The 13,064-nt window shown below is 38.9% G+C and overlaps 1 protein-coding gene across 3 annotated transcripts in view; it reads right to left on the bottom strand.

Moving 5' to 3' along the window:
• SORCS2 (sortilin related VPS10 domain containing receptor 2) overlaps positions 1-13,064 on the bottom strand; it is a 172,409-nt gene that overhangs the window by 143,788 nt on the left and 15,557 nt on the right. For all 3 annotated transcript variants that reach the window (XM_078392552.1, XM_020790539.3, XM_020790538.3), the window contains exon 2: positions 1,733-1,800. In XM_078392552.1, coding sequence (XP_078248678.1) covers positions 1,733-1,800 — 68 coding nt within the window. The remainder of the gene's footprint in view (positions 1-1,732; positions 1,801-13,064) is intronic.

Genomic DNA, 13,064 nt, shown 5'->3' with positions numbered 1-13,064 from the left:
AAAGTCTCCCACTCGGCTGTGCATGAATTCTTGATTCTGGAATTTCCAGTGAAATCATAAAGGTGCAAAGTGTGTTTGCCTCCATCTTCCTTTCATATACAGTACTACCAATACATATTCATAGCATAGAAATATATGTTGCTGCATTTTAAACACTCACAGTGGAACATTTTTAAATCCCAAGCTCTATTTCATGCTTGGCGGCCCTTCCCACCCTTATGTCCACCCTGTAAAAACTTTGGTCTCTCCTGAATTTGTCACCTCTAACCTGTGCCTCATTCTTTACTTTGTATAGACAGTAAACTCCTGCAAGAGGTCATGAAGATATTTAATAACAACAGAACAAAGTTATGAACTGCCAACCAGCAAAAGTGACATACATTCCACAGAAGAGAATGGAAGCTTACAGAGCCTAATTTTGTACCAGGCTTTTAACATTTAAAATAAATATTTCCTAAAACTGATCAGAATTCCTTCTGTTTATTAAGCGCGCAAATATGAGCAAACATTGCAATGTGTGTGTTCTAGGGGTATGTCCTTTCATGTTTTTGGACTGCAATTCCTGGAATTGAAGAATTGCAGCCCACAGATCCAAATCTGCCCATCTGTAGGTTTTATTCCTAATTTCCAGTGTACAGGAATATAACTTGAAAACCACTTTCTAGGAAGGCAAACCCTACAAGTGTGCAAATTTTGTTTTCTGGGCTGCAATTCTTGGAGAATTCTGGGAACTAAAAACACCTAAGGAGTAACCCTTAGTAGGACCTGCTCAAGTTTTAAAATGTTAATCACAGTAGTACTGCAACGCTATGTAAGCAACCTTAAGTGGAAGCTCCTCTGAATCCATTATGATTTTCTTGATTCTGAACAAACATGCATAGAACTGGTCTGTAAAACTGATTTTTAATAAGTAACCTAAAAGTACACAGCAAACAACATTAAACATCACAGGGAGCAATATTTAATATTACAAATACAAAATTTATGAATACCACATTTACAACAAATTTTTAACATTTTTATCTAAATAAGTAAAATAAATAACAAGGCTTAAAAATTAATGTGAAAAACAACTATTTGAAAAGTTTAGTTGACAAAATCAAAACTCCAAACATAAGTGTTCCACTCCTTAAAAGTAGTAAATTATAATGAGAACTGTGACTTTCACATTGCATTGTTTGTGCTGAACTTTTAATGCCTCTTCAGATTTTTTCTTCATTCAATGGTGGCGCTGCGGGCTAAACCGCAAAAGCCTCTGCTGCAGGGTCAGAAGACCAGCAGTTATAAGATCGAATCCACGTGACAGAGTGAGCTCCCGTTGATTTGTCCCAGCTCCTTGCCAACCTAGCAGTTCGAAAGCATGCAAATGTAAATAAATAGGGACCACCTCGGTGGGAAGGTAAAACGGCGTTCCCTAGTCACGCTGGCGGTGTGACAACGGAAAACTGTCTTCAGACAAGCACTGGCTCTACGGCTTGAAAATGGGATGAGCACCGCCCCCTAGAGTCGGACACGACTGGACTAAAAATGTCAAGGGGAACCTTTACCTTTAGAACAGCAACAACAGCATCGACAACAGCAGATCTAAGCAGCTGATAAGAAAACATCCAACCATAAACTGAGGGTATAACTTACAATTTGGCCTACTGGACAAATTCAAACCAAAGCATGGGACAGTCCCAAATTGCTCCTTCTTATAGCAAGGTATACAATTTTACAGCAATAAACATACCTCCACAAAGAACTCTCCAGTACTTTGCCCATATCAGTATGATAATACTTGGTAAGGATGAGAATTACCTGGAAGAAAACAATTGAAAATAGAAAATTAAGTTACATGTGCCAGGAAACAAATGTTATTTATATCAATATATGAAAAAAAAAGAAAAGAAAAAGAAACATTCTGTTAAAATTAAAGATAACTGGGTTCTTACAATTATATTCGTGTTTTGCTTTTGTGACCAGTTTGCTCTTAATTACAAATTATCTAGTAGACTTTGCTGTCAAATGACCATGGGAAACAAAAAGGGATAATATTCTCTAAGAGTGCAGTCATATAAACACTTACTGAGGAGTAAATCACAATGAACTCAGTGAGGGCTATCTCCAAGCTGGTGTGTACACATTTGCACCGTATGGGAACACAGTGAAATCTTATGCACATGTAAAGTATCAGTTAATTTAGAGCGACTTACCCCACCTTAATGGGGTAAAGGTTTGAAACCTCAAAAACCACAGACCAGAGCAGAAGGATTTTTTTAATGATCTGAGCACACAATTTATATTCTAAGAGAGCCTCTATTACAATGTGTGAGCCTACTACAAGAAAGAAAAATTGCATTCTTGGAATTTCTTAAGAAATTTCTTGAAGAAAAGAAAAGATTAATTCCTTAGTTACCTCATAACATCCAGTAATACTATTAAAGTACAACTTTAGAACTCTCAAATCCATTTGGCAAATATGGTCTTAATGTGTTAGTAAATCCCAAGGATCAGAAATTTTTTAAATGGTTGCTATTATTAAATCTCAGCTAGACATTAGGTAGCAACATCCTGTGTTACTTATATGACCAATATAACAAAGAATTAGGCCTAGTTAGCTGTTAACAGGTAAGTAAAGACAATAAAAACAATAATCCTGTCAAAATAGAAGTTAAATAACATTCCTAAAGAATTTAAAGACCCTGCAAAGAACAGATTTGCATTAGTAGTCACAGTGGATTACAAACCAGAACGCAGACCAAAACCAGATATATTATCAGGAAAGAATGTAAAAAAAGATTGTTCCTGACCTGTAGCCAAAATTAAAACCTCAATGGATGACTCATGAGACTTAAAATTGTTAAGAGCAACCAAGAAGCAAAAATAAATAGTGACAAAAATAGAGCCCTAAATGTAACTGTCCTCCTTCTTGCATACAGGAGATCTCTTACAGAAATCAAAGGGAATTTTAAATCAAGATTAGCCATGTTAAAATATTAACAATGGGACATATTATTTGATTAAATTTTTTTAAAAGTTGGAAAAAAAGCTGAAGAATTAGATCTGAAAATTACAAGGCTGACGGATTCCTGAAGAAAAGCATGTAGATTTAGAAAGCAAAATGAAAGCAGCTCACAAGATTTTACAACAAAGACTTATCACATATGGAACAAGAAACACCAGCGGTATGCAAAAAAAAAAAAAGCTCGATTCAGAAAAGAAAAAGACCTAGAAATCATATTGCAAACATACAACAGCTGCTGAAGTATTCTCCAAGAATTTCAGAAGAAAACCAGTTTGTATTTTATAGATTACAGTAAAGCCTTTGACTGTGTAGATCTCGAAAAGCTATGATCATTCCAAAAGAAAGGAGATCATACTCTGGACAATAGGAAATAGCAATGACTTGGAACAAATGTCTGAGGAAGGTGAAAGAAGAAACTGTAAGAGCAGGATTACGCTGAACATGAAGATGACAAAAATATGATTACAGGAGTATTAGATGGTTTCAGGGTTGATGGGGGTGGGTGTTTGCGCTTTTTGTTTTTTGACATCAATTCCCAGCATTCTCCAAGAACCCACACACACACACCAAAATTCTGGCTACATTTTGCTCACATAGAATAAGACCTACAGTACTTATCAAGGCTGCACAGCTTTCTCCTGCCTTGCTTCCCGAGTTCATGTTTAGTGAAAAAAAGGAAACTGCCATGGTACTTCCGGGGAGTCAAAAACCTGCTGTCCATTCTGCTCTATACAAGGTGCCTCCTAAAGAACTACAACTTACAGGAATCACTGCAGCGTCTTCATCTTCTCTTCCTTCCTTACATTAACAACAGGAAAGCAGAAGGAGATTGCTGCAGATAAGCAAAAAGTATGTGTCTGTAGGTGTGTGTCTGTGGATTGCAACTCCCAGAATTCTGTCTATGGAATTCTTGGAATTTCAGTCCAAAAAGAACAGAAGAAAATAAAAGAAAAAGAAAATACACACCCTAGTGTTGAAAATGAAGAACTGAAATAGTTGAAGATTTTCTATATCAGTTCAATCATCAGTCCAAATGCAGTCTACAAGATGGCAGAAAATGATTTGGAAGGACAGTGTGAAGGAACTAGGAAAGATTTTTAAGATGGAGGGTGTTCACAGAAGGCTCAGGCCAAGAATATTATGCCTTTCCTGATTATTATGTACAGATATGAAAGCTAGGCAACAAAGAAAGCGGACAGAAAAAAAGGTCATTGTATTTTTATTTATGTATTTAAAATATTTCTATCCTGCCTTCCTCCTCAAAAGGGACCCAAAGCAGTTCACATTATTTTAAAGACAGTATATTTAAAAAGCTAAAAACAGTAAATATACCAATATTTTTTTAAAAAATTAAACAAGTATTATATTAAAAATGGTAAATAAAATCAAGATTAAAACTCATTTAAAACAACAAGAGCACAACAATCTAATTAAAAATCCCTCTCAGACCATCAGTCACTGAGGAAAAGACAGCTTGAAGAGAAAGGTCTTTGCTGTCATTTGATAGCTTTAAGACCTTGATGAAAAGACCCTGATGTTAGGAAAGTGTGGCAAGAGGAGAAGGGGACGACAGAGGATGAGATGGTTGGACAGTGTCTGCAAAGCAACCAACATGAAATTGACCCAACTCTGGGAGGCAGTGGAAGACAGGAGGGCCTGGCGTGCTCTGGTCCATGGGGTCACGAAGAGTCGGACACGACTAAACGACTAACGAACGATAGCTTTACAGATACTACAGACTGCTAGAAAGACAAATAAACAGACTCTACATCAAATGAAGCCTGAACTCTGATTAGAAACTGAAATAAAAGTGCTATCATACTTCGGACAAATTATGAGAAGACAAAAGTCACTGGAGAAGACAAAAATTCTAGGGGAAAAAATGAAAAGCAGAAGAAAAAGAGGAAGACCTAACATGAAATTGGCTGAATCGATAAAGGAAGCCACTGCCTTTATTTTGCAGCCCTGAGTAGTGCTATTAATGATAGGAATCTTTGGAGAGCCATTAATTCATACAGTTGCCGTTAAGTGGAAGCAACCTGATGGCACAAAAGAAAAACAGTTGCTAACAAAGCCGTATGACTATTCTGTTATATTGCCCTGTACAAAAAGGCTTACAATGAAAAACCTAGGGCAATATAACAGAATAATCATTTGGGGCAAAAGGTACAGCACACTGGTGCTCCATCAGAGCAGGTAATGGCTGCATATTTTATTTATTTCACTTTTTTCTCTCAATCTAGTATGCTTCCCAAGACAGCTCATATAAAATAATAAAATACAATTAAATCGGAACCGCTTCTGTCCTCCCAGACACATCTAATTGCTATCCGTCGAATTCCTCTACCCCCAGAGTTTCTCTCTGCTGCCATTCTTATTCAGCCGTTATAACTGTGAACACACTCTTTCATCCCTTTTCCCACTCCTTATGCCCAGCTAAATCTGTTCATTAGGGAATGCATACTGCCATTAAACTGCTTACCACAGTTGTGGTTCACTGCATACACTTTACATTAAAAAAAACAAAAAAAAAACACAACCATCTCTATGTAATCCACAGATGCACAAACATACTGATATTTTTGGCTCTGCTGACTTTCCCCCCAACAAAGAAATGATGAAGGGAGGAAGAAAGGGACATCTGGGGTATTGTTTCCTTTAGACTGTAGAGGAAGACATGAAAGATGCCCTGTGAATCCTCAGATCTGCCAAAGACCAGGTAGGCGCCTTGGTGGGGGTTTCCTTCTAATGTAGCAACAGTCTCTTTAGCTTGTAGAAGGTGAGAAGCGTGAATGAGTGACCTCTCACAAGGTCATTAAACAGTCAGGTTTCAATCAAATCAAAGCCAGTTGCCTAGTTGTAACACATATGTTAGTCCAAACCACATTCCTCTTCTTTGTTTCTGATTTCTGCCCTAAAACACCTGCTAGGATATATATCACACAGGGCGTGTTGTTGTGCAGAGAAGCGCTCATACAAACAGATGGTTCTGAGGACTACATGTCTATTCAAAGCTATTTGAATTCTCAAAGCAATAAATGAAAGGGAAATGTCTGTAGACTGAGACCAAGAAGAATGGGGTAGACTGAAATATTCTTTATATACTACCCTGTTTCCCTGAAAATAAGCCCTAACCTGAAAATAAGCCCTAGTATGATTTTCAGGATGTTTGTAATATAAGCCCTACCCCAAAAAATAAGCCCCAGTTAAGTGAAAATCCACCATCCACCACTGTGCAGCAACCAGTAGACAACGACATGACTGTATTTGAATAAACGTAGATTGCACATGAAAAAAACAAAGTATCCCATGAAAATAACACCCTAATGCGTTTTTAGAACAAAAATTAATGTAAGACCCTGTCTTATTTTCAGGGAAACACGGTATTCATATGGAGAAGAATGTGAACTGTATAAAAGATCATCTTATTATGTAGCAATCAATATTTGTTCAATGGCTGAATCTGGTACAGGATATATAAACAGTCATGGCCTAGTTGCCTGACAATTTATATCCATAAGCAGTTCACAACAAGAACACTTTCTTGCTGAAATCATATCAATTATCATTTCAATTTTCCTTGAGATTAAGCCTGGTGCTTACTTTAAAAAAAAGAAATAGACATTACTTTAATTGATAGCAAATCACTTAAATATTCTGGATCACACCTGAGAATTCTAAATAATTATTCTGCAGATATTCTGCAGACATCTTGATATGTGCAGCCACAAGAACACTTAACTCCAGTTCATCCTCTCCTGATGGAAAAAGAATAATTGTTTTATTGACAATAAAATACAAACAGTCCATTCAGTAACAGGGGAACAGATTTGACAATCTATACCAGCCATTCTCAATGGGGGACCTATGGCCCCTTTGGGGGGGCCCTGGCACATTTGAAGGGGGCCACAGACTGGAAACAATTCTTCACACACCACTTAATAAGGTTAATTGCGGAACTTATAAAATCCTGATTCGGCCTATATTCCTTTCATATTGTGTTTATGGCTATGGCAAAAAAAGGTTGAGAACGGCCTATCTATACTAAGAAAATTAAACAAAGATACAGATGAAACTTGGGAATGCAGAAGAAAAAAGACTGAGGATGATTCATACAATTCTGAGGTAGGAAAATAAATATTGCTTTGCTTGGTTATAGGAGGCTAATTAGATGAGTTCCTTTCTAATAGCTGGATAGATTCTGCTGCTTGGTCTACTTCCTCTCCAACTGATTAGGGCAGGACTTGTTAGCTGAGTTCTCCACTTTGGGGACCTTTAAAAAATTGTGTCAGGAAACCATCCAGTACTTGCTTTGCCACACCAGTAGTTTAATATGCAGCTTTTATTTTAAAAACACTTTTCTCCAGCCTATTTTATCATATGCTTGAGGATAAATTATTTTGTATCTCACCTAATAAAAACCTGTATTAGAAAATCTGATAAGGGGGACAATAGGTGCTACAACTTACACTTTAATGTTGCAAACAGCGGAGAAGAGTTTCTGCCAGGTCTCATGAAATCTGGCATAATATGAATCTGGACCCAACCCTCAGAAAATAGAAATGCCTTCAAAATACATGACAACCATTATACTTGACTGTATAAACTCATATGTCTGAGACAGACAGAGCTCATGCCTGTATTCCACCTAATCCTTGATTCCTTAGCAACAATAGGTTGACTGTGTATATCTAACAATGGCTCCTTCCTTCATTTCGCTTCTTTTTACCTCAAAATTGCTAGGCCTCAATGAGGATATTGGTCATTATGCTGTTCACAAGATTCCATATCTTATCTACAGTATATTGTTGAAGTAATGATTCTCTTAAGGGCATATTGGAACTTTCTAGGGCAAAAAGAATCTGTATTAATTTTCTATAAGTATCTAACAAGTGATACAACTGCATATATTTTTGTATGGGTATCAAAAGAATAAAAAAGATTGAAGGGAGAAAAGAGAAGGAAGGGAAAGGGGGAAAACCTCTAGAAGACAAACAGGGAGAAAAAGGGAAAGGCTCATGAGGTCATACTGCCCTGCACACAGCCAAACTTTAATAGACCCCCTCATGCATACAGATCTGTATCTGTGTCCCACATGTCCTTGTATAGTCTTTGCATGCATTCAGACAGCTGCAAGGGAAGTCTGTTCTTTTGTCCTTCAAGTAATCGGTAGAGTTGGTCTGTATTTCCATCATTGCAAGATAAAGTATTTGGCCATCAGAAGGCCCTGAAAAGTCCATCTGTGCTGTCCTACAGAGGATTTACAGGAAATACAGTTTCTTTTCATATCAAAGATTCCAAAACAGCAGCTGGCCTGCAAGCTTCAGGGCCAAATATACCAAACTATGAACTTCTTATGGGTGACTGTTCTGGACCAAAACCATCTTGCCAGGTCTGACCAAACTCTACATTAACACCTATACTGATGTTATCCCAAGTTTGTGTTGCAGAGTTTTGAATTTTTTTGTCAAATTCCTCTAGCTCCACAGCAGACATGCAGAGACTCACAGAGCAGAATAGCTTCAAGTTCCCCAGAGTAGTCCACCCCTTTCTCATTAACTGTCACTTACAGTCTCAGTAACTCACTTTGAGCTATCTGAAGGAGATAAAATAAAACATGTCATTACTTAACAGTTGCAAACATATCAAACAGCAAACGGACAAACGTGACTGCCTTCAACAACAGACTTCAACAGATGCTAGAGAGGGAAACTATTCTCAGAAGAGAAGCTGAACTGTTTTTAAGACTGCAGGCAAGGAAGGGACTAATGGTTAGTGCTGGATAGATTAACAGTCAGTTCAGCCCAGAAAGGTCCCTCCCAGCCAAACCTGCTAAAGGCAGCATGTAAGATTGCAAAAACTTCAATAATTTGTTGATTTGAGCAAAAGCCAGCAACATCCAACCAAAAAGTGGAGCTAGGAATTCTGCCTCTAGCCGGCTCACAGCAAGGTCCTGACAGATCACCGACATAATTTGACAGTTCACATATGAGAACGGGAATGCTTTATGAGACAGATACAAATCTGGAAACCAAAAGCTGCTCTTCAAAGCATTCTGGAGGGAACATGAAAGCCACGCGCCACATATTACACACCATCCTTTCAATTTAGCTTTTCTCCGGGTACTAAGAAATAATCAGTCACACCTCTAATGAGCTACTGAGTGAAATCCAATAGCAAACTGCAATTAAAATAGGCCCACTAAATCAATGAAGTGTACAGAGTTGACCCCGCTACTTCTGACTTACTATTGGATTTCTTGGGTAAACAATATTTATCCATGGGGATAAGCATATATTCCTTTTTACAATGTATAGCTTTATCCTATAGCAGGTAAAACAAAACAGTTAAAGCTCCCAGTTTCTCTCAGAAAATAATACAATCAATTATAATTACAATCAATTATAATTAGTTATCTTCCCAGGTTACTTGCTTTTATTTTAGTTCATCTGAACATTAAAAACAGAAAGCAAGGTCCTTCGAAGCCATTAATTATAAACATAACAGTTTTGCACTCACTTGCCTTTTCCCCAGGTCACAGCTTCTGTTTCTGAATGTGTCATTACAGACCACTTACTAAAGATCTTCCACAGAAAATCTTATTACCTTGAAAACCTCCAAGACATCAGGTGGCTTACCCCACAGGGCAAAGAACCTGGACTCGGAGACTCCATTCCAGTAGGGGGCGGTTCTTGCTGGCCAGAGACCAATTACAATGCTTAAACCTTCACTACAAAACTTTTCAGTCCTCCTGAGGTACCTGCTGGCATTTTGCAACCTCACATGCTGCCTCTAGTAGGTGTGGCTGGGAGGGATTTTTTGGGGGCTGGGATGACTTCAGTCTGTCTAGCACTAACCAATTGTTCCTTTCTTTACTCAAACAGAGCCCCCTGCTTTGTCTATTGGAGTCTGTTGAGGCCGGTGGCTGAATGTTTGTCAGTTTACTGCCTTAAAGGTTCTACTGTAAATAATGAAACTTTTTATTCTTTCTACTACTGATGTCTTAAAGTGAGTTACTAAGACTAAGTGCCAGTTAATGAGAAAATGGGGTGGCCTAATCCGGGAACTTTATGTTATTCTGCTCTGTGAATCCCCACACTTTTGCTGCGCAGATACAGGAATTTAACCAAAATTCAAAACACTGCAAGGATTATTTCCTAGAAAAAGGCGAACCACAAATGTTTATTTCATCATATGTCACTTTAAGGAGTAGAGCATAAATATGCAAATGAGTAAGCAATTAAGGAAGCATTCTAGCGAACAACTAGCTGTCAATGGCAGAAACTCAGATGCTTTAGCTGGCTATGGATACTGATCACTTGCCAGTGTTGCCAAAGCAGACCTCTAAGTCCATGACCATCAGTCCTATAAATTTATTCAGTGCTCTACCAGCATAGTGAAAACTCTGCCAGTCAAATCCATACGGTTGTTTGTTTGTTTGTACATGCTGCACATTCTGGCTTTCTCCTCAAGAGGACACAAAGCAGTTGAAGATCTCTTACTTTTCCCCTAATTTTTGCTTAACCCTTAAAATCTCACAGAAAATGTTGGGCTAATTTTCAACCAGGATCTGTTGATTAAGACAGAAATTGAAAGGTGAGAGTCACTTTTTCCCACTGACTTCAAAGATAATTGTTCTGTCGGAAGAACAAATAAATGTCCCCTATGAAATTAAATAGGCTGATGTGTTGTTGTTGTCAATTACATCCATACTCCACCTTTTCACAAAAAAAATTGTGCTAAAGGCGACTTACAAACTTTTTAAAAGAATAAAAAAGATAAAACCACTTTTAGCAAAAAAACCAAAAAAACCACACAATTGATATACACCCCTGATGAGTTGTCAGACTTAGCACTTCCTTCGCCCCTATTCCTCCTCTCTTTCAATACACCTTCTACTAAAAATGCCTTGCATAGGAAAAATGGGCACCAGAGATTCATTACATATCATTAACCTCCAAGAGGCAAAATTGGAAGTATTATTTTGCTCACAAATCTAAGAGAGTCAGTCCACAGAGAAGTCTCTGAACTGTAAGAAGGTTCTGACAATTCACAATTTCATTGTTTCCCAGTACAGTGGTCCCCCGCATAGCGACGATAATCCATGCAGCAAAAATCGTCGCTATACGGATTCATCGCTATGCGGATTTAAAAAGCCATAGGAATGCACTGAAACCCCTTCAATGCGTTCCTATGGGCTTAAAACTTACCTTTTAAATGAAGATCCTCCATACGGTGGCCATTTTGGGCGCCCGGTAAGCGAGGAATCCGTCCCTGTTTTACCCAGCGGCCATTTTGGAACCACCGATCAGCTGGGGAAAAAACATTGTTATGCGATAATCGGTAAGCGAAACAGCTTACCGATCATCGCAAAGCGATTTTCCCCCATAGAAAACATTGTTATGCGATCGCAAAAGCGATCGCAAAAACATCGTTGCTATGCGGATTCGTCGTTAAACGGGGCGCTCGTTATGCAAGGCACCACTGTACTTTTGAAATTCCCCCTATACACTGCTGGCTCAGTGATATATATGATAAGTTGCTATATATATATAAATAAGTTAGAGTCCTAGGGAAGTATTTTTTGTAATAGTCCTATGATTCCCAGGGTGGTGTAGTGGGTAGAGTGATGGACTAGGACTCTGGAGACCAGGGTTCAAATTCTGATCAGAAACTCACTGGGGGAGTGGAACTGGTAACGCCACTCTTTAAATATCTCACTTACTTTTAAAGGCCTATTAGGATACCAATAAGTCAGTCCCAACTTGACAGCACATAACAACAACATTTATTTATTTATTTATTTATTTATTTATTTATTTATTTATTTATTTATTTATTTATTTATTTATTTATTTATTTATTTATTTATTTATTTGCAATATTTTTTAGCCACACCATTACCAGTGGCTTCTGGGTGGCGTACAACAATATTAAAACTTAAAAACATTAAAAACATTTAAAAAGACAATATAAAATATCATATATTTAAAAACTTCTTAAAACGTGGCCAGCTAGGGAATACTGTTTAATTAAAATGCTGGCTAAACAGAAAGGTCTTTGCCTGGTGCCAAAAAGCCAAGAGTGTCGGAGCCAGGCGGATCTCTATAGGGAGGGCATTCCAAAGTTGGGGGGCAACAGCCGAGAAGGCCCTATTTCGACATGCCATCCCCCTCACCTCTTTCAGGGAAAGCACCTTCAGAAGGGCCTCCTGGCCTGATCTTAGAGGACGGGCAGGCTCATATGGAAGAAGGCGGTCCTTTAGGTAACCAGGTCCTAAGCCGTTTAGGGCTTTATATGTCAAAGTAAGCACTTTGAATTGGGCCCGAGCAGCAACCGGCAGCCAGTGTAAATTTTTCAGAACCGGCGTGATATGAGTCCGTGTGGCGGCACCACTTACCAGCCGCGCAACCCGGTTCTGCACCAATTGCTGTTGCCAGATCGTCTTCAAAGGCTGCCCCACATATAGCACATTAAAATAGTCTAGTCTGGTTGTTACCAATGCATGTGTGACTGTTGCCAGGCTCCACTCATCCAGGTAAGGGCAAAGTTGATATATTCTCCACAGCTGTAAGAAGGCACCCCCGGACACTGAGTCCACCTGGGCTTCCAAGGTCAGACTGGGGTCAAGGAGTACCCCCAAGCTGCGGACCTTGTCCTTTAGGGGGAGTGTAATCCTGTCTAAGGCAGGGAAATGGCCCTTTAACCTCTCTGGCAGGGCACCTACCAGCAGCACTTCTGACTTGTCTGGATTGAGTCTCAGTTTATTGACCCTCATCTAGACCATTATCGAGTCCAGGCACGAGTTCAGAACGGTGACTGCCACACCTGGATTGGTAAAGAATGAGAGGTAGAGCTTGGTGTCGTCAGCATATTGCTGACTCCTCAGCCCAAACCTCCTAACGACCTCCCCCAGTGGTTTCATGTAGATATTGAACAGCATGGGGGACAGTATAGAGCCCTGAGGAACCCCATGATGCAACCACCATGGATCAGAGCTACTGTCCCCCATCACCACCTTCTGGACTCGATCAGCCAGGTAGGAGCGGAACCACTG

This window comes from Pogona vitticeps, chromosome 4 (genome assembly GCF_051106095.1).
Source record: "Pogona vitticeps strain Pit_001003342236 chromosome 4, PviZW2.1, whole genome shotgun sequence".
Lineage (NCBI taxonomy): Eukaryota > Metazoa > Chordata > Lepidosauria > Squamata > Agamidae > Pogona > Pogona vitticeps.
The sequence above is the reverse complement of the archived record's forward strand: the minus strand, read 5'-3'. Positions and strand labels throughout refer to the sequence as shown.